Source organism: Aulonocara sp. 'chitande type north' Nkhata Bay, linkage group LG17 (assembly GCF_057382095.1).
Source record: "Aulonocara sp. 'chitande type north' Nkhata Bay isolate Kocher_YH1m ecotype deep benthic linkage group LG17, A_spYH_male_GT1.1, whole genome shotgun sequence".
In the NCBI taxonomy this organism is placed as follows: Eukaryota; Metazoa; Chordata; class Actinopteri; order Cichliformes; family Cichlidae; genus Aulonocara; species Aulonocara sp. 'chitande type north' Nkhata Bay.
The window spans coordinates 21,802,065-21,820,206 of record NC_141360.1 but is presented as its reverse complement, the minus strand read 5'-3'; the positions used below and the strand labels follow the sequence as shown (position 1 = coordinate 21,820,206).

Sequence of the window (18,142 nt, the reverse complement as noted above, 5' to 3'; positions counted from 1 at the left end):
TGGAGCAGCTCTCATTTCTAGAAATATGGACAAATTTATTAAACCCCCCAAAATATGACTATCCAGAGTTGGGACCAGGAAGCAGAGTTGCAGTCTTACACGCCCCTCTGCAGCTTCTCTCCTCCTGCTACCCCCCCCCCCCCCCCCCCCCAAAAAAAAAAAAAAAAACCATCTCCATAGAGACTGTGTCGGCTCCCAAACAGACAAAAAACTAACTAAAAACCAGCAACAAACAACTTAAACATAAACAATTACAAAGAAAGAACAATACAGTATCCACATCTGAACCAAAGAGTAAAACAGTGAAATGTGGATTATTAAATATTAGGTCTCTCTCCTCCAAGTCTCTGTTAGTACATGACTTAATAATTGATCAACAAATTGATTTACTCTACCTTACAGAAACCTGGTTGCAGCAGGATGATTATGTTAGTTTAAATGAATCAACACCCCCGAGTCATTCTAACTACCAGAAATCTCGAAGCACAAGCCGAGGGGGCGGTGTGGCAGCAATTTTTCACACCAGCCTATCAATTAATGAAAGACCAAGACAGACTTTTAATTCATTTGAAAGCCTGATGCTTAGCCTCGTCCACCCCAGCTGTAAAACTCAGAAACCAGTCTTACTTGTTATCATCTATCGTCCACCTGGGCCTTACACAGAGTTTCTGTCTGATTTCTCAGACTTTATATCTAATTTAGTTCTGAGCTCAGATAAAATAATTATTGTGGGTGATTTTAACATCCATGTAGATGCTAAAAATGACAGCCTCAACATGGCATTTAATCTGTTATTAGACTCAATTGGCTTCTCTCAAAATGTAAAAGAACCCACCCACCACTTTAATCACACTCTAGATCTTGTTTTAACATATGGCATAGAAACTGAACATTTAACAGTGTTTCCTGAAAACCCTCTCCTGTCTGATCATTTCCTGATAACATTTACATTTACAATAATTGATTACACAGCGGTGGAGAGTAGACTTTATCAAAGTAGATGTCTTTCTGAAAGCGCTGTAACTAAGTTTAAGAATATAATCCACCCACTGTTATCATCTTCAATGCCCTGTACCAACATAGAGCAGAGCAGCTATCTGAACACTACCCCAACAGAGGTCGATTATCTTGTTAATAATTTCACCTCCTCACTACGTACGACTCTGGATACTGTAGCTCCTGTGAAAACTAAGGTCTCTAATCAGAAGTACCTGACTCCGTGGTATAATTCTCAAACACGTACCCTAAAGCAGATGACTCGTAATCTGGAGAGGAAATGGCGTGTCACAAATTTAGAGGATCATCATTTAGCCTGGAGAAATAGTTTGCTGCTTTATAAGAAAGCCCTCCGCAAAGCCAGAACATCTTACTATTCATCACTGATTGAAGAAAATAAGAACAACCCCAGATTTCTCTTCAGCACTGTAGCCAGGCTGACAAAAAGTCAGAGCTCTTTTGAGCCAACAATCCCTTTAACGTTAACTAGTAATGACTTCATGAACTTCTTCACAAATAAAATCTTTATCATTAGAGAAAAAATTACCAGTAATCATCCCACAGATGTAATATTATCTACAGCTACTCTTAGTACCATTGATGTTAAGTTAGACTCTTTTTCTCTAATTGATCTTTCTGAGTTAACTTCAATAATTACTTCCTCCAAACCATCAACGTGTCTTTTAGACCCCATTCCTACAAAACTGCTCAAAGAAGTCCTGCCATTAATTAATTCTTCGATCTTAAATATAATCAACCTATCTCTAATGATCGGCTATGTACCACAGGCCTTCAAGCTGGCTGTAGTTAAACCTTTACTCAAAAAGCCATCTCTAGACCCAGCAGTCTTAGCTAATTATAGGCCAATCTCCAACCTTCCTTTCATATCAAAAATCCTTGAAAGAGTAGTTGTCAAACAGCTAACAGATCATCTGCAGAGGAATGGTTTATTTGAAGAGTTTCAGTCAGGTTTCAGAGCTCATCACAGCACAGAAACAGCTTTAGTGAAGGTTACAAATGATCTTCTTATGGCCTCTGACAGTGGACTCATCTCTGTGCTTGTCCTGCTAGACCTTAGTGCAGCATTCGATACTGTCGACCATAATATCCTATTAGAGCGATTAGAACATGCTGTAGGTATTACAGGTACTGCACTGCAGTGGTTTGTATCATATCTATCTAATAGACTCCAATTTGTTCATGTAAATGGAGAGTCCTCTTCACACACTGAGGTTAATTATGGAGTTCCACAGGGTTCAGTGCTAGGACCAATTCTGTTTACATTATACATGCTTCCCTTAGGCAGTATCATTAGAAGACATAGCATACATTTTCACTGCTATGCAGATGACACCCAGCTCTATCTGTCCATGAAGCCAGATAACGCACACCAATTAGTTAAACTGCAGGAATGTCTTACAGACATAAAGACCTGGATGGCCGCTAACTTTCTGCTTCTTAATTCAGATAAAACTGAGGTTATTGTACTTGGCCCTGAAAAGCCTAGAAATATGGTATCTAACCAGATTCTTACCCTGGATGGCATTACCTTGGCCTCCAGTAACGCTGTGAGGAACCTTGGAGTCATTTTTGACCAGGACATGTCCTTCAATGCACATATTAAACAAATATGTAAGACTGCGTTCTTCCATTTGCGCAGCATCTCTAAAATTAGAAATATCCTGTCTCAGAGTGACACTGAAAAACTAGTTCATGCATTTATTACTTCCAGGCTGGACTACTGTAATTCATTATTATCAGGATGTCCAAAAAACTCACTGAAAAGCCTTCAGCTAATCCAAAATGCTGCAGCAAGAGTACTGACAGGGACTAGAAAGAGAGAGCATATTTCTCCTGTTTTGGCTTCCCTTCATTGGCTTCCTGTTAAATCCAGAATTGAATTCAAAATCCTGCTCCTCACATACAAGGTCTTAAATAATCAGGCCCCATCTTATCTTAATGACCTTGTAGTACCATATCACCCTATTAGAGCACTTCGCTCTCGCTCTGCAGGCCTACTTGTTGTTCCTAGAGTATTTAAAAGTAGAATGGGAGGGAGAGCCTTCAGTTTTCAGGCCCCTCTTCTGTGGAACCAGCTTCCAGTTTGGATTCAGGAGACAGACACTATCTCTACTTTCAAGATTAGGCTTAAAACTTTCCTTTTTGCTAAAGCATATAGTTAGGGCTGGACCAGGTGACCCTGAATCCTCCCTTAGTTATGCTGCAATAGACATAGGCTGCCGGGGGATTCCCATGATGCATTGAGTTTTTCCTTTCCAGTCACCTTTCTCGCTCACTATGTATTAACAGACCTCTCTGCATTGAATCATATCTGTTATTAACCTCTGTCTCTCTTCCACAGCATGTCTTTTATCCTGTCTTCCTTCTCTCACCCCAACCGGTCGCAGCAGGTGGCCGCCCCTCCCTGAGCCTGGTTCTGCCGGAGGTTTCTTCCTGTTAAAAGGGAGTTTTTCCTTCCCACTGTTGCCAAAGTGCTTGCTCATAGGGGGTCATATGATTGTTGGGTTTTTCCTCTGTATCTATGAAGCGCCTTGAGGCGACTTATGTTGTGATTTGGCGCTATATAAATAAAATTGAATTGAATTGAATATACATGCATATACATATATATATACATATACATATATAAAACACCCAGCACGCCCCTGCGGGCGGTTTATCCTCCAAGCTCGGGTCCTCTACCAGAGGCCTGGGAGCTTGAGGGTCCTGCGCAGTATCTCAGCTGTTCCCAGGACTGCGCTCTTCTGGACAGAGATCTCCGATGTTATTCCCGGGATCTGCTGGAGCCACTCGCCTAGCTTGGGAGTCACCGCACCTAGTGCTCCGATTACCACGGGGACCACTGTTACCTTCACCCTCCACATCCTCTCGAGCTCTTCTCTGAGCCCTTGGTATTTCTCCAGCTTCTCGTGTTCCTTCTTCCTGATATTGCTGTCATTCGGAACCGCTACATCGATCACTACGGCCGTCTTCTTCTGTTTATCTACCACCACTATGTCCGGTTGGTTAGCCACCACCATTTTGTCCGTCTGTATCTGGAAGTCCCACAGGATCTTAGCTCGGTCATTCTGCACCACCCTTGGGGGCATCTCCCATTTTGACCTCGGGACTTCCGGGTTATACTCGGCACAGATGTTCCTGTACACTATGCCGGCCACTTGGTTATGGCGCTCCATGTATGCCTTGCCTGCTAGCATCTTGCACCCTGCTGTTATGTGCTGGATTGTCTCTGGGACATCTTTACACAGCCTGCACCTGGGGTCTTGCCTGGTGTGATAGACCCCAGCCTCTATGGATCTTGTGCTCAGATATATACACATACACACACACGCTTTCAATTGTGTAATTTAAGTGATCTAGGTAGCTCTGTTTTTGAAGTTCAGTTAACACTAGAAATTTGTTTTGGAGTTTGTACATGTTTTGTCTCTAGGAGCCACCGCATATATTTATATACAAAAATAAATAGAACCACTTTTTTATGTTAGTAATTCCTTTTGTGCATAGTTTTATATTATTGCTAATAATAAATTAAAGCAACAAAATAACCCAAAGAGCCGGGTCTCTAACAAGAGCCAGAAATCCCATCACTAATGCTCGCACGTCAACATGGGCGGGTATCTCTCTCAGGTGCACCAGTGCAGTCCACCATCATGCAGTACAATATTTCCTACCTGACAATTCTCATCACCTAATGGCGTATAAGATATTCAGAGTGCAAAACAAAACACAAAAAGGCAGTAAAAAGTGACAAAAACAAAAAGATCGCAGAACAACGCTCTTAAAGAGAAGTGTGTGGCTCTTAAAAGAGCCGTTTGATGGATTAGGGCGACTGAGTTTAACCGCCAAAGCCGTACAGAGTGCGGCCCTGCCTCTTCAGAGCATACACCACATCCATGGCGGTCACAGTCTTCCTCTTAGCGTGCTCCGTGTAGGTAACAGCATCACGGATGACGTTCTCCAAAAACACCTTCAGCACTCCGCGGGTCTCCTCATAGATCAGACCGGAGATACGCTTCACTCCGCCACGGCGAGCCAGACGACGGATCGCGGGTTTGGTGATACCCTGGATGTTATCACGGAGCACCTTACGGTGACGCTTGGCGCCTCCTTTCCCGAGTCCTTTGCCACCTTTGCCTCTTCCACTCATGGTTATGATTTCTTCTCTGAACGAGCAAAGTCGAATGAAGTTAAACTCCACGGAGCCGTGTTATTATGTGTGCTCGGCGGACGTAAGAGAAAACAGACGGTGTGACGGCGACTCGAAGCTCAGCGGCTCCGCCCACTCTTCTATTTTCTAAATGTGGAAATGTGGTCTTTTGTTAAATGACAAATTAAGTCTAACCGAAGGGAGACTCACACCAAATCACACACAATGTCTGAGTGGAGTTCACATTTTTATTTCAAACTAAACCCAAGTGTCCGTATTTGTAACAAAAACCACACACCCTCTTAACGTTTCACCCAGAGTCTAGCATAAGTGTTGAACTACATTAAAACGATTAACACATGTATAGATCACACACACACACACACACACACACACACACGGAGGATGTCACTGTAGTTTGAAATGTGAAACTGAAACGAATCGCGTTTATTTATTGTATTTGTAATCCTGTCCAGGATTTTACGATCAGAATTGTGATTTGAAGCCAAACATTTGCCTCACCAGGATGAGCTCAATAAGCTCTTGTTCACATGTCATTATTTCTGAGAAACCCACAAGTGTATTTATTCAGTGCTTTTCGCAGACAAGGGACCACAAAACATGACCCCCCCCCCAAAAAAAACAAAACAAAAAAAACAAACTACAAAACCAAACCAACCAAATAGTAATAATGCTAAATGATATAGTGATGGCGTTAGGACTGTTCTGGTCAGGTGGTCCATCGTTAAGTCCTTGAAATTTCTCTCTTCTTTTTTTATTCAAAGCATACAAGAGTAACACAAGCTGTAATTTATGTTTCACCATCATGACAGCTACAAATTAAATAAAGTCAGGACATGTACGCTTTAGAAGAGATGTGTGGCTCTGAAAAGAGCCGTTGTTCGGGATTAAGTAAAGATGCAGTTTACTTGGAGCTCGTGTACTTGGTGACGGCCTTTGTGCCCTCAGACACTGCGTGCTTGGCCAGCTCACCGGGGAGAAGCAGGCGAACTGCGGTCTGGATCTCCCTGGAGGTGATGGTGGAGCGCTTGTTGTAGTGGGCCAGGCGGGAGGCTTCAGCGGCGATACGCTCGAAGATGTCATTGACGAACGAATTCATGATGCTCATGGCCTTAGACGAGATGCCGGTGTCGGGGTGGACCTGCTTAAGCACCTTGTACACGTAGATGGCGTAGCTCTCCTTCCTGGTCTTTCTCTTCTTCTTGCCGCCCTTGCCGGCGGTCTTGGTCACGGCTTTCTTGGAGCCCTTTTTGGGCGCTGACTTGGCGGGTTCAGGCATTTTCTTACTTCACTTCCTCACAGCGGAGAATGTGCTCGTCAGCTGAGAGTGGCTCTTTTATTTCCGCTGTATGCAAATAAGGCTGTGCTGTTCCTCGCCTGTCATTGGCCGAGCTGTTGCTCAGGTTTACACAAAGGCACACAGTCAACAGTGAAAAAAAGCACTTGAAATCTTCCACGAATCTCATTATTTACATATGAATTAGAGAACATCACCTTAGTTTTTACTATTTTATGGCATTTTACGGATGCAATGTTTCCCCTCATAACGTCAGAGTTACAGGATATATTGTCCTGAAATTCTCAGGGCTTAAAACCCTTCAGGGTTCATTTTTACAAGTATCCTGTTTTATTGAGCTTTGTAAGAGGAAGTGAGTGTGTCGGTGATATTCAGTTAACAAACAGTCAGGTGAATAATCAACACTGAGACACTTGTGTAGGTTAACGTGCTGCACGGGTGAAAAGCTCAGAGCAAATCACACCGAACTGCAGTATTCGTTTATTTTTATAGGTTACATTGTCAATATGCAAATATAATCACATTTCCTGTTACGCAGGTCCTGATGCTGTCTGTGTGTGTAAGCTGTGTGTGTGTGTCACAAAGTATGTGTGTTGCAAGTCAATTTCTAAGAATAATATAATGCAAGTCAACTTCTGCGGATATGCATTTCTGTGCTGGTCTCTTGCGGTAAATCCCAGTGTCACAGGGTCAGCTTCCTGTTTCTACAGAAAACTGTGTCTGGTGAAATATGTGTAACATAACTTTTGAACCATAAGCAAATAAAACAATAAAAACTCCCTAACAGAGTGTGTTAAAGGGCCTCTTATAATCCTAACTCTGATAAAACTCAGGGTGCTTTGTGATGAGATGCTGCTTTAGCTTTGCTGGCTTCATTTATTTTATTTTTTTACTTCTTGAAGACACAAACACACTTTGGTCTGCCATTGTCATTCTCGATAAAGCCAAATACAAATTAATTATTGTGATACTTTAGCTAGTTTGGCTTTTGCATTACTCGATGAAGTAGATGGACTTAAATATTTGTCCATTGCGCTAATTAACTCAACCCCGGATGATGCACATGTATCTAGGTGCCACCATAGGTTTTTTGCTTATACCCAATCTGTGGATTGGGAACACCAGTTTGAGAGCCTCTGCTACAATGAGAGGAAGATAACGCCAGACATTCATTACACGTTAAAAAAAACACAACGTCGCCTAGCCTTACAAAACAACCACTTTAGTGGACCAAAATTCAACATGCAAAAATGACTTATATAAGATGTCTCTCTGACATCACTTTGTGCAGTGAGTAAATTATACTCTCTACCTAATAATCAGAAACACATCTAACTTAAGATAACCTTTATTAGTCCCACACATGGGAAATCTGCAGGAATATTCCCTCATATCCACCCCTATGTTTTCTTTTCTTTAATAAAGGAACAGCTATGAAGAAGTAACTATACAGTCAAATTCAGCTTTAAACTTCGTTGCCAGTAAATTTAAAAACCAACAACTCCAGCTGCAGCTGCCCCTTCCGGGAACCTGGATCTACCAGAGGTTTCTGACTTTTAAAAATTAGTTTTTCCTTTCCACTTTTGTCAAGGGCTTGAATCAAATCAAAGGAGAGCACACCTGTATACCCTATGCTGTACTCAGCATAAGGTATACATTTCAGATATCAGTCTGTCTTTTCCAGCAGGATTTTATGGATCAGACCCAGAATAGGAATTGTAGAAATACAGTCCAGCTGCAGAGTGGACACTGTGCTAACTTGGAATGCTACTCCTAGTAATGCATCATAAGTCAGCTCCTATTAATAACTAAACCTATCACATGATTGCTGGTATGTATTCAGCAAACAATAATCTTCAGCAGGCTCTTGAATTGCTGCAATTAGAAGATTGCTTAGTGTGTCTTGACGACACGAAGGGTAAGAGAGAAAGTCGTCCTCTGAGATCAAAGCAGTGAACACTAGCCCTCTCACCTCAGCGATCAGAGACAGCTGTGATTCTACCGAGAGGGTAGTCAACCAACCAAGTGTGAAGTTACACATGAAGAGTAGAAGTTTATCTTCGAGTGAACAAATTTGCCAGTGACCTTCATGGTTGAATTACTGACATTCACTTGTTGTTCCCCTTGTACCTTATAAAAGTCATTAAGATTACATTACTTATTTAGTCATTTTGAGTACTTCTCTCAGTTTTTATAGGATTTCCATAATCAAAGATCCAATCAAAGATAAAATCTTCCTCAGAGGCAAAATCTTCCAGATACCGTATTTTCACGCACGGTACTAAAATGCGCAGTCTCAGTTATGTGTGCCATTACTGTATTTAACACACACATAAGGCGCACCTGATTATAGGGTGTGGGTTTTATATATAATCTACGCCCACACTTCCCCCTTTAATGTTCTCATGGTGTCCTCTACTACGTCCGCCTTACAACAACAACAGACACAAGCATACAAGTCTGCGTATTTAAAAATGGAGCGGGAGCAAAACTGAATTTGGTATTCACATTTATTTTACCAGTAATCGTCATCAATCAAACCCATCGAAGTCCTCATCCTCTGTTTCTGAATTGAACAGCTGCGCTAAATCTCCATCAAACATGCCAGGTTCACTTTCTTCACTGTCAGAGTCACAATTACTTAATTATTATAGTATTAGTCATTATACTGTAAACTACAGGCAATAAAAAGTGAACCACAGGGGCCTTTTATATTCAGCAACAGCTGTGCTTTGTCACAGTCTGCAGAGCATCCTGTGTGGAGTGTTTAAACATGATGCAGAGGCGAACTCCAGTAGAAAATGAGTTCTGCCCCCACATTCAGATGTTGTAGTCAGAATCTGACATAAACAACAGGAAAAGATCCATCCTGCCTTTTATCAGTGGTTCACGCTGCTGCTGATAATTGTGTGCAGGATATGTATTCTTGGCACACTGGGCTCCTTAGCACCAACTGAGCATCGTTTTAAATGGAATACTGCTTATTTCTCAGCAGCTTTTCAGCTTCCACATCTTCCTAGATCTCTTCACTCTAAAAAGGAGAAACGGCACTTTAGGGTCAACTCTAAAATGCTGTATGAACTACTGTACAAGAAGGGTTACAAAATGGTAAGGCACAACTTTAGAAATAAAATGAGAAGACTGAAATTATGTGAAAATGACTGCAAGACTTCAGAAGAGGAACGTACAACTGTAAGTATCTCTCTCACAGGTAAGTGGGAACACAAGCTCAAGGCTTGGCTTGTACTTGGGTCGCACTAACTTAGTAGGACAACAATCCAGCAAGTACTCAAGAGCTGCCGCTCCCTTACGGAGAGGCCACAACGAGGGCATCAGGAAAAGGTGCGTGATTAATCCAGGCGTGTGAAGGCAGAAGATGGGAAACCTCACACTTTGAATCACCTTGTTGTTGAATTGTGCTATATAAATAAACTTGCCTTGCCTTGCCTTCACACAGTCCTGCTTCTGCACCAAAACCAGAACAGATAGACACACATGACAGAGAGGAGAGAGAAAGAGAATGGTGAGTTGACCGGCGAGGACAAGGTTTCTTAAAATCGGTGGACGGACAGAAAAGTAATCAATATATAACTCTTTCGGCAAATCGCAGATACTTATTTAAAAAATTTGATGATGTGAGAGAAACTACTCAGGTCTCAAAAGTTAAACAAATATGAAAATAGTCAACAGGATTATTTTAAGTTTAAATTAGAGTAACATCTGAAAACAACAGGATTATTTATAAGTGAGACTGTTAATTTTGTTTTTCTGGTGCAACTCATCATATTTGTTCAATCCAGTATAAAGCATGAGACTTTATGTATTTGTCCCAAATTAAAACTAAATAATCCCACTTTGCAGTAATACCACTTCCAGCTCATCGTGGAATATTATAATAATAATATATTTGTAATTATTATTTTATTAGATTAACACAAGACGACTAAACAGTTTCATGAATTCTTCCTGTCCTGCAAATAACGTTTCTCCTTTAAACCCCACAAAGCCTTCATTGTTGTTCCTCTGAGCTGCGTCACAGTAACTTAATCTCGTACCTCCCACATGTCTACTTCCAAGGAAAGTTGCCCCTCCTTCCCTCAATTTCTCTTTCCTGGCATTTCTCTGCTGCTCTTTAGCTTCCTACATATCTTTGTCCTGAAAAGGAAAAACAGCACTTTAGGCTCAACTGCAGTTTTTAAATGTGCTGACTAGGGCTGGGCCATATCATACAGTTCATGGTAATACCGGTATAATGTCGGGCAACGATAAAAAAATGAAATATCACGATAGAATATGAGTAAAACGCGCATGCGTACCTTTGTTTTCATACGCACATGGCGGAAAAAGCATGGTGGAGAATGAGAAGGGCGAAAGCAGATCGTTAAATGAAACGGATGAACCAGAATTGGTTTGTAAAAATCCTGCAACTTCAGTGGTGTGGAACTGGTTTAGCTTTCGTCCGTCAGATACACAACAAAGCACTATTTTTGGTAGCACATGCTAGCGGCCCGTCGTTATTACCTTGTTTTTTGGAAAATACGGCGCACTTAAAATCAATCCTTTGATTTTTCTGAAAATCGACAGTGCCCCTTATAATCCCATGTGCCTTATGTATGAATTCTGGTTGTGTTTACTGACCTCGAAACGATTTTATGTACACGGCGCTCGAAAATTTGTCAAATGTTTTAGTACAACTTTGCTAAGACGAATCCGCACCGCTTGATGGATTGTCAGAGCATTACGGACATCGTAGGCAGGAGCCTCGCGGAGTGATACGTACTGTGCATCAACATAATATTACGGTATTGTGTGTGTATAACCTCTTTCTAAGTTTTGTGGATATTATACATGGTTATGCTGAGGATATGTCAGCCAATTTCCACTGGAAATTCCTTTTGGTTAAACTGTCAGCAAGGAATTTGCATTTGCACTGTTAACTTTTTATATAACTTTAATGCACATAAAAAAAGCTGCTTGTTTAAGTGAAAATACGTTGATTTTTTTTTTTGCACAAATAAAGTTGTGGAGTTGTAAAGTATTTTGTCTAGTGTCACTTATATCGTCAGTTATATCGTTATCACAAATTTTCAAATGTATATCGTGATAAATATTTTTGGTCATTTCGCCCTGCTCTAGTGCTGACTGCTGAACAGGAAAGGGTCGCAAAAGGGTAACATGAAACTTTACAACTTTAGAAATAAAATGAGAAGACAGAAAGGATTTAAAAACAACTGCATGATGGCACAAACTACAAAATCCAACACAAATCAAATCAACCGCTGCAACATGTTGTAGGCATCAATTCCAAATTTTACATTCAGTGATCATTTTTTCATCTCACAAGTTTCTGTTTTTTTCACAGCTGCAGATTCCAAAACAGTGACGTGGGACTCAGGGTAGTGTTTGCATTGCTTTGCTCTGTCTGACAGCTCGTTCACACTCGGAGGACTAAAAGTGCTCTGTGGACGCTCAAAGTCTTTGTGGGTCGAATTATTCCACAATGAAAAATGATTAGGAATCAATAAAAAAAAAAAATCAAGTGTGATATGCACAAAAAACTACAAAGACACAAAAAACTACAAAACCTACTTCATAAAACAAAAAGTATTATTTAATAAGATGCAACTATAAAAGTAATAAGGAGGGAAGTTAAAGACGATGTAATCTGTATTTGAGTGCAGTACTCATACTGCTTTACATTTGAAACCACTGCAGATATGATACAACATAAAAAGTTATATACAAATCTTTGTGCTTAAGTGCAGTACCCTTATAAACATATCTCATTTATTAAAAGAAAACTCTGAGTACATTGTGTGCAGATGCAGTAAAAATTACTTTGAGCTGTAGAGGAATAAACTGACTTTCGGTAAGTTATCTCTCCTCCTGCTGACGACAGATTCTCATAAAAGTAAAATGAGTCATGTCTCCACATCTGGATTGTTTTAAACGGGGCATAACACCGCCCTCTCCACCACTCCAGCCAGTCTGTGAACAGCTTCCGTCCCTGCTCACAGCAACAACTATTTCCGCTGGATTTACTGGAAGGAGGAAGACCCTGCTTTGAACCTCCCCTTGTTAAACAAGCATTCCACACAAGTTTCCACCTCTAACATATCGGACGTCCCGCCCAGCAAAGCCCTGAAACCCTTCAAAGCAGCTCACTCAGCTGCTCTCCTCTCACTTCACTTCACTTCGCTGCAGTCGGAGCTCATCTGGACTTTGGGCTTTGGACTTTTCCAGCTGCAAACATGGCTCAGATCAACATCTGCCTCAAACACATCTTCACTGTCTTCAACATATTCTTCATGGTGAGTAAAGAGATTATTTAGGAAATGATAATCGCAGACTTTAATCCAGAATCTCCTTAAAGACATCAACCAGTCAGCAGGCAGACGCAGCAGTCAAAAACAACCACATTTGCCTCCTTTTTTACAATTAAATGAAACCGAAGCTTAGAAGAGTAAAATAAACCGACATCAACTCAACACGTTTGTTCTTACTTTCAGAGTTTGTTGTTGTGCTTCGTCCACGTGTGTGGCTGTGCAGTCATTTCATATCCTGGTTGTGTTTAAAGGATCCAGCAGCTCTAACCAGACTGTTTCTGTTTGTTCAGCTTGCTGGTGGAGTAGCCATCGCCCTCGCTCTGTGGTATCAGTTCTTCATGGACGTTCGAGGATATAACGTGAGGACACATTCAAACATAAATGTAACATGTGGGAACAAACAGACAAAGCCCACTAACCTTTCGTGACACTTTTGTCCACAGCTGGAGGGTCGCTCCACCCAACTCTTCATCCTCTACGTGGTGGGCTGCATCGCCATGATGATCGCCTTGCTGGGAGCCTACGGAGCCCACAAGGAGAGCAAAGTGGCCCTGATCATGGTGAGTTCAGACTGTCATTGGTTTTAAGTTTTGGGGATGTTTTGGGTTTTTCTCATTTTTATTATCTTTGCATTACAGTATGGTGCTCTGCTTTGAGGTAGGAGCCAAAAAGGGTGTAGTTTGTGTGTGTGAGCACCCGTGTGTACAGCTGTGAGCATGAACGCGCTTGTATTAAAAGGTTCCTTCATGTAATGATCTGCTAGAGGGTGTGGGGAGCCACAGCCCCGTCCTCCAGGGCATGAAGCAGGTATGGAGGAGATCAAAACTCCAGACATCCAGAGGCCCTCAGAACACAAGAGACCAAGGAAGACCAACAGAGGGGCAGCCGCGCCACTGTCCCAGAAAGAGCTGATGAGAGCCCCAGATGAAGGGCCACTCAGCAGCCGTGGAGCAGAAGCCAGGGGGGGTTGCAGTGACATGCCCGTGAGCTCCGCCAGCAGCCAGCTGTGCCAGAGTGACTGAGCCCCAGGTCGAGAGGCTGAGGGCACCCCACCCCCGAAGTGGCCCGAGCGAGACCCAGGCTCCAGGCCCCGACAAGCAGCCACCAAGGAGTGAGCCGGTGTGTACCTGGACGCCCATGCCCGGATACAAAGAACAACCAATGCACTGATGTCTGAGGGCGTCTGCCACTGGCAGGGGAAGTGGTGGGGGAGATAGGCCTCCATACCTTGGAGGGCCTGAGATGTCCCTAGAGAGGTGGCGTCTGATACCCAACCTGACATGTAGACACAGACATACAGGCACACACAGATACAGACATCCATTCCCACCCTCATGCTCTCATATGCAATTACTCATCACTCACCCAACGTGGAGACAGACACAAAGAGACATTGTACACACAATCACACTCCCCAAGCGTACTCTAAGCCCCAGGTCTAGGTACCCTTGCCCCTGGAGGGGGAAACTGCACCCAGACCCAGGTAGTGTTTCCCTTTTCCCTGGGGTGGAGAGAAGCAGACCGACCCGACTCGGCAGCAGCAGGGAGGCCCCACATTCCAGACCCCAATCGGACAGCCAACTCCTCCTCCTAGGCCCCCCGCTCCAACAGGCAGCAGAGAACGGTTTTATTTTGGTGGTCTCCCATCTTGTTTGCTGTGTTTAGTTTTGCTTTCTCTTATCTTCCCACATTGAAAAGAAATGGAAAAAACTTATAAAAGACTTGCATAAGATGTGGCCTACTTCATATAATGAATCATATAAGGCTTATATGATTTACCCATGAAAGTAGCCACTTTCATATATTGTTTTAGTAAGTATCCAAAACATACAAGTTTCATTTATATAATTTTTCTAGGGATCTTATATCTGTTTTCACTCTTGTATGCTTTTCATACAAGTTTCACACAAGACAGATACAAACTTTATAAGATTTATATATATCTTTTCCATATGGGTTGTTAGTCTCATTCCATTATGGGCTGTTTGTATTTCTTAATGAAGACCATCTGTGACAAATGTAATAGTCATGATTTGATAATGCAAGTGTTTAAGAAAATGAATGAATTTTCCTCTGCAGTTCCTGGTGTTTATGGTCATTGGATGCTTGGTGATGCTCATAATTGGAATCCCTGCTGCCATCATTCATCCTCAGGTAAAGGCAGGATGCTGGACGAAGTCATGTGAAGAGATTTATTTGATTTAACTGGAAAAACTTTTTAAATCATGCTTTTTTTTTAAATAATCAACACATATAAATACAATTACTTTTTCATTACTTTACCTTACCCATATTATCTTTCATAACCATTAAAATGCTTTAATTTTTAAAATATAAATGTAATACATGCTATAAAAATATTTGATTTTTGCAGCTCAAAGGCATCGTGGAGCAGACTTTCAGGAGGTTTGTGCCTCTGGACAAATCTTCAGAGGATGTGAGGAACATGGCTGAGGTCATTCAGGAGAAGGTGAGCTATTCTAACTTGCTCGCTGCAATCTCTTAATCTTTTTAAAATGAGTTTTTCTTTTGTTGTTGCTAAATACAAGTTACATTCATGGAAAAAAGATGCACTCAATCAGGGCATAAAAGATTTAGCACTTGCAAACTGGTGATGATGTAAAATAACATCAGATGACCTTTGAAACATGACATAATACACTGTGCCATTATTTATATACAGTTGATAGTTGGCAGCAAGTGAGCTTTCAGAATAAGAGCAGGCAAACTGTCCACAAGTAATTTGATCACTTTTTTCTAAAAAAAAAAATTCACACACTTTTTAACGTTTATTTCCAGCTGATGATCCTCCTGAAGATGAGTAACTCTCCTCTTTCTTTCTTCTCCTGCTGGTGTTTGTAGTTTCACTGCTGTGGTCTGTTCAGCTACAAAGACTGGGAGAACATCCCCGACTCCTGTGTATGCAGCCAGGAGGAGGAGAAGGAGGGCAAGTGTCAGACTGTCGAAAACAACGTGAGTATCGATGCACCCACTTGCTTCACTGGTCACGGTGTGTCACAGTTTGTAACGTCTTTATTTCTGTAAATTTTCCAGACTTTCATGCTGCAGAGAATGTCCGTCTACACTAAGGTGAGCGACCCAGCACCCTTTTGAAAAGCTTAAATCATTCCTCAGTTTATATCAGAACTTGACAGTTTTTATTTTTCCTTCTATTTTCAGACCTGCTTTCCCACCATCATGGACCACATTCAGTTTCATTACAACATCATGCTTGTGGTCAGCTTCACTCTGGCTGTTCTAGCTGTGAGTATTATCAATTATTCAAGGATTCGGTAGCATAAATGTCACATCTGCATTCTCTGCATTTAGTCCCTGCTATTATTTATGTGACAATGAGAAAGTCATAGTATACATGTAATATATTTTTTCTACAAAGTTTGAATTCTCCATCTTCTCCATCAAATGTTGAAGAATTACAGCATCTGTAGTGGAACAAAAAGTAAACTAGTACTAAAATCTAAATTTGTGAAAAATCATCTTGTACGTAAATACATAGCAGTTTGAGTCTAAGTTCATTATAATATTAGTTCATTATGAATACAGAATCAGAATCAACATTTCACAACCTGCAGATGTTTAACTCAGCTTCCTGTGTTCCCCGACAGCTGCTTGGCATGATTCTGTCCTCCATCATGATTCACCAGCTGTATTACCCAAACAGACACACCATCGTGGTCTCCATGATGCCACCAAAATACGAGGAGCTGCACAACACCCCGGCATACTAGCCAAAGTACGATGCATTGTTTTTTTTCTTTCATACAGTCCTGTTTTTTTTTCTTCTTGAATTTCAAAGTGAAATATTTTTCAAGCAGCATGAAAAATTTTTGTTTTGTTTTTAATTTTTAATTTTTTGATAACAACAGTGCTCCACAAAGCCCAATTCACTGTTTTCTATTATAATTTTAATGTTTTCATCAAAGTAATGCCTGACTTGTAAATACCTGTAAAAATGGTCTTGACCTAGTCCATATTTTTGTCTTAATGTCTCAAAGCTCAAGAATGCCCCCTCATGGGTAAGAGAATAATAAGTAGTTAAACCTTTTGAGACCCATATACTAAACTTATTATCGTAAATATTGGGCCAAAAAGTCAGTCATAAGAAATCCATCTCAATAGCTTAACTGCTTTCTCCAGCCCACTAGTCTGAATAACACCATCCCAACATTTCAGGAGGGAATCGAGCATAATATCACCCAAAATGGCAGTTTTATTTCTTAATTTCTTATCTGCCAAAATTGCTTTGATGCATAGAAATAATTCTTTTCACGTGGACTTTTCTGTGTTTGTGTTAAAAAAAAGTTTTTAAATTCAAAATGAAATTTGTACAATTTCACCCTTTTAGTTTCCAGCTTCTTCACTCTTTGCTGAAGAAAATTCACCTACTTTTGGCTCTAAAGTCTTCACCTTAACTACCATTACTGTAAAAACAGTCTTTAATCTCTAAATTAAAATCTCTTTCACAGAATTTCCTGCATTCCATCTCTGAACAGAGCTGGCAGCTTCCACCAGCTATCAGCCATCTTGAGATCCCTGAGACCACTCACAGCTGGACTCGTGTAACCTGCTGTGTTTGTGGAAGGCAGTGTTAATGTTACTGATTCGATTTGTCATGGTAAAATTAAATGTATTTAAAAGAAAAGCCACATTCTTTTGCGACCTCATGTGAAGTTTGTTAGTAGGACAGAATCTTCCAAGCTTGCAGTTTGAAACCTGAGTGCTGTGATGATGCAGCTGCTTGTAAAAATGTTTATAAGGGAAATATTTTTGTATATCTTTGCATTTTTGACGTCTCTATGTAAATCTAACCATGTTACAGGATTAAAAGGGGAAAAAAGAAACCGTGTCGGTCTGAAATTTTTTTCTGTTTCACTGCTGTAAAGGAACTTTTTCCAACACAAATCAAACAAAAAACAACTGCAGCAGGTTGTATGCATAATTGTACAGACAGTCAAAACCCATTACCAGTACTATTGATATGGAAGATGTAATTAATGTGAACACCAGACATTTTCCATGAAAATAAGTAGCATAAAAATGACATAACCTACATCACTGTACTTAATTATATGTGTAAATGTGTTATTTTAAAAAATAAAATGTGCTTACAGTGTTCCAGTAAATTCACTCTCCTTCCACATCTGGATTTGATCGTAGGAGGTCATATTCAGACTGGCCCTACATTCACAGAAGTTTTCAAATCCAACCAACACGTGCCCCTCTCTTTGGTTTACTGGAAATCCTTCTCCCCAGAGAAATAAAACTCCTCTGCACTCTGGGAGCAGTGCTGTTATTTTTACTATATTTTCCAGC

General features: G+C 41.0%; 3 protein-coding genes across 3 annotated transcripts; 1 reads left to right on the top strand and 2 right to left on the bottom strand.

The window, feature by feature from the left end:
- Positions 1–4,560: 4,560 nt before the first annotated feature.
- LOC147310053 (histone H4) lies at positions 4,561–5,180 on the bottom strand. Its single transcript, XM_086268570.1, has one exon. It carries the CDS (start codon positions 5,162–5,164, stop codon positions 4,853–4,855), a length of 312 nt encoding a protein of 103 aa, XP_086124696.1. The 5' UTR covers positions 5,165–5,180; the 3' UTR covers positions 4,561–4,852.
- A 626-nt stretch (positions 5,181–5,806) lies between these two features.
- On the bottom strand, positions 5,807–6,477 carry LOC147310052 (histone H2B 1/2). Its single transcript, XM_086268569.1, has one exon. It carries the CDS (start codon positions 6,462–6,464, stop codon positions 6,090–6,092), a length of 375 nt encoding a protein of 124 aa, XP_086124695.1. The 5' UTR covers positions 6,465–6,477; the 3' UTR covers positions 5,807–6,089.
- Positions 6,478–12,482: 6,005 nt separating this feature from the next.
- On the top strand, positions 12,483–17,670 carry LOC147310051 (tetraspanin-8-like). Its single transcript, XM_086269392.1, has 10 exons — positions 12,483–12,793; positions 13,099–13,167; positions 13,252–13,368; positions 14,888–14,962; positions 15,183–15,278; positions 15,671–15,781; positions 15,863–15,898; positions 15,989–16,072; positions 16,435–16,562; positions 17,296–17,670. The coding sequence occupies exons 1-9, from the start codon at positions 12,734–12,736 to the stop codon at positions 16,555–16,557; spliced, it is 771 nt and encodes a 256-aa protein (XP_086125518.1). The 5' UTR covers positions 12,483–12,733; the 3' UTR covers positions 16,558–16,562; positions 17,296–17,670.
- Positions 17,671–18,142: the final 472 nt, after the last annotated feature.

Coding starts and splice junctions, on each gene's coding strand:
- LOC147310052 (XM_086268569.1), bottom strand. CDS start 6,464: ATGCCTGAACCCGCCAAGTCAGCGCCCAAAAAGGGCTCCAAGAAAGCC.
- LOC147310051 (XM_086269392.1), top strand. CDS start 12,734: ATGGCTCAGATCAACATCTGCCTCAAACACATCTTCACTGTCTTCAAC. Junction 13,168..13,251: donor TGGACGTTCGAGGATATAAC/GTGAGGACACAT, acceptor TTTTGTCCACAG/CTGGAGGGTCGCTCCACCCA. Junction 15,782..15,862: donor GTCAGACTGTCGAAAACAAC/GTGAGTATCGAT, acceptor TAAATTTTCCAG/ACTTTCATGCTGCAGAGAAT.
- LOC147310053 (XM_086268570.1), bottom strand. CDS start 5,164: ATGAGTGGAAGAGGCAAAGGTGGCAAAGGACTCGGGAAAGGAGGCGCC.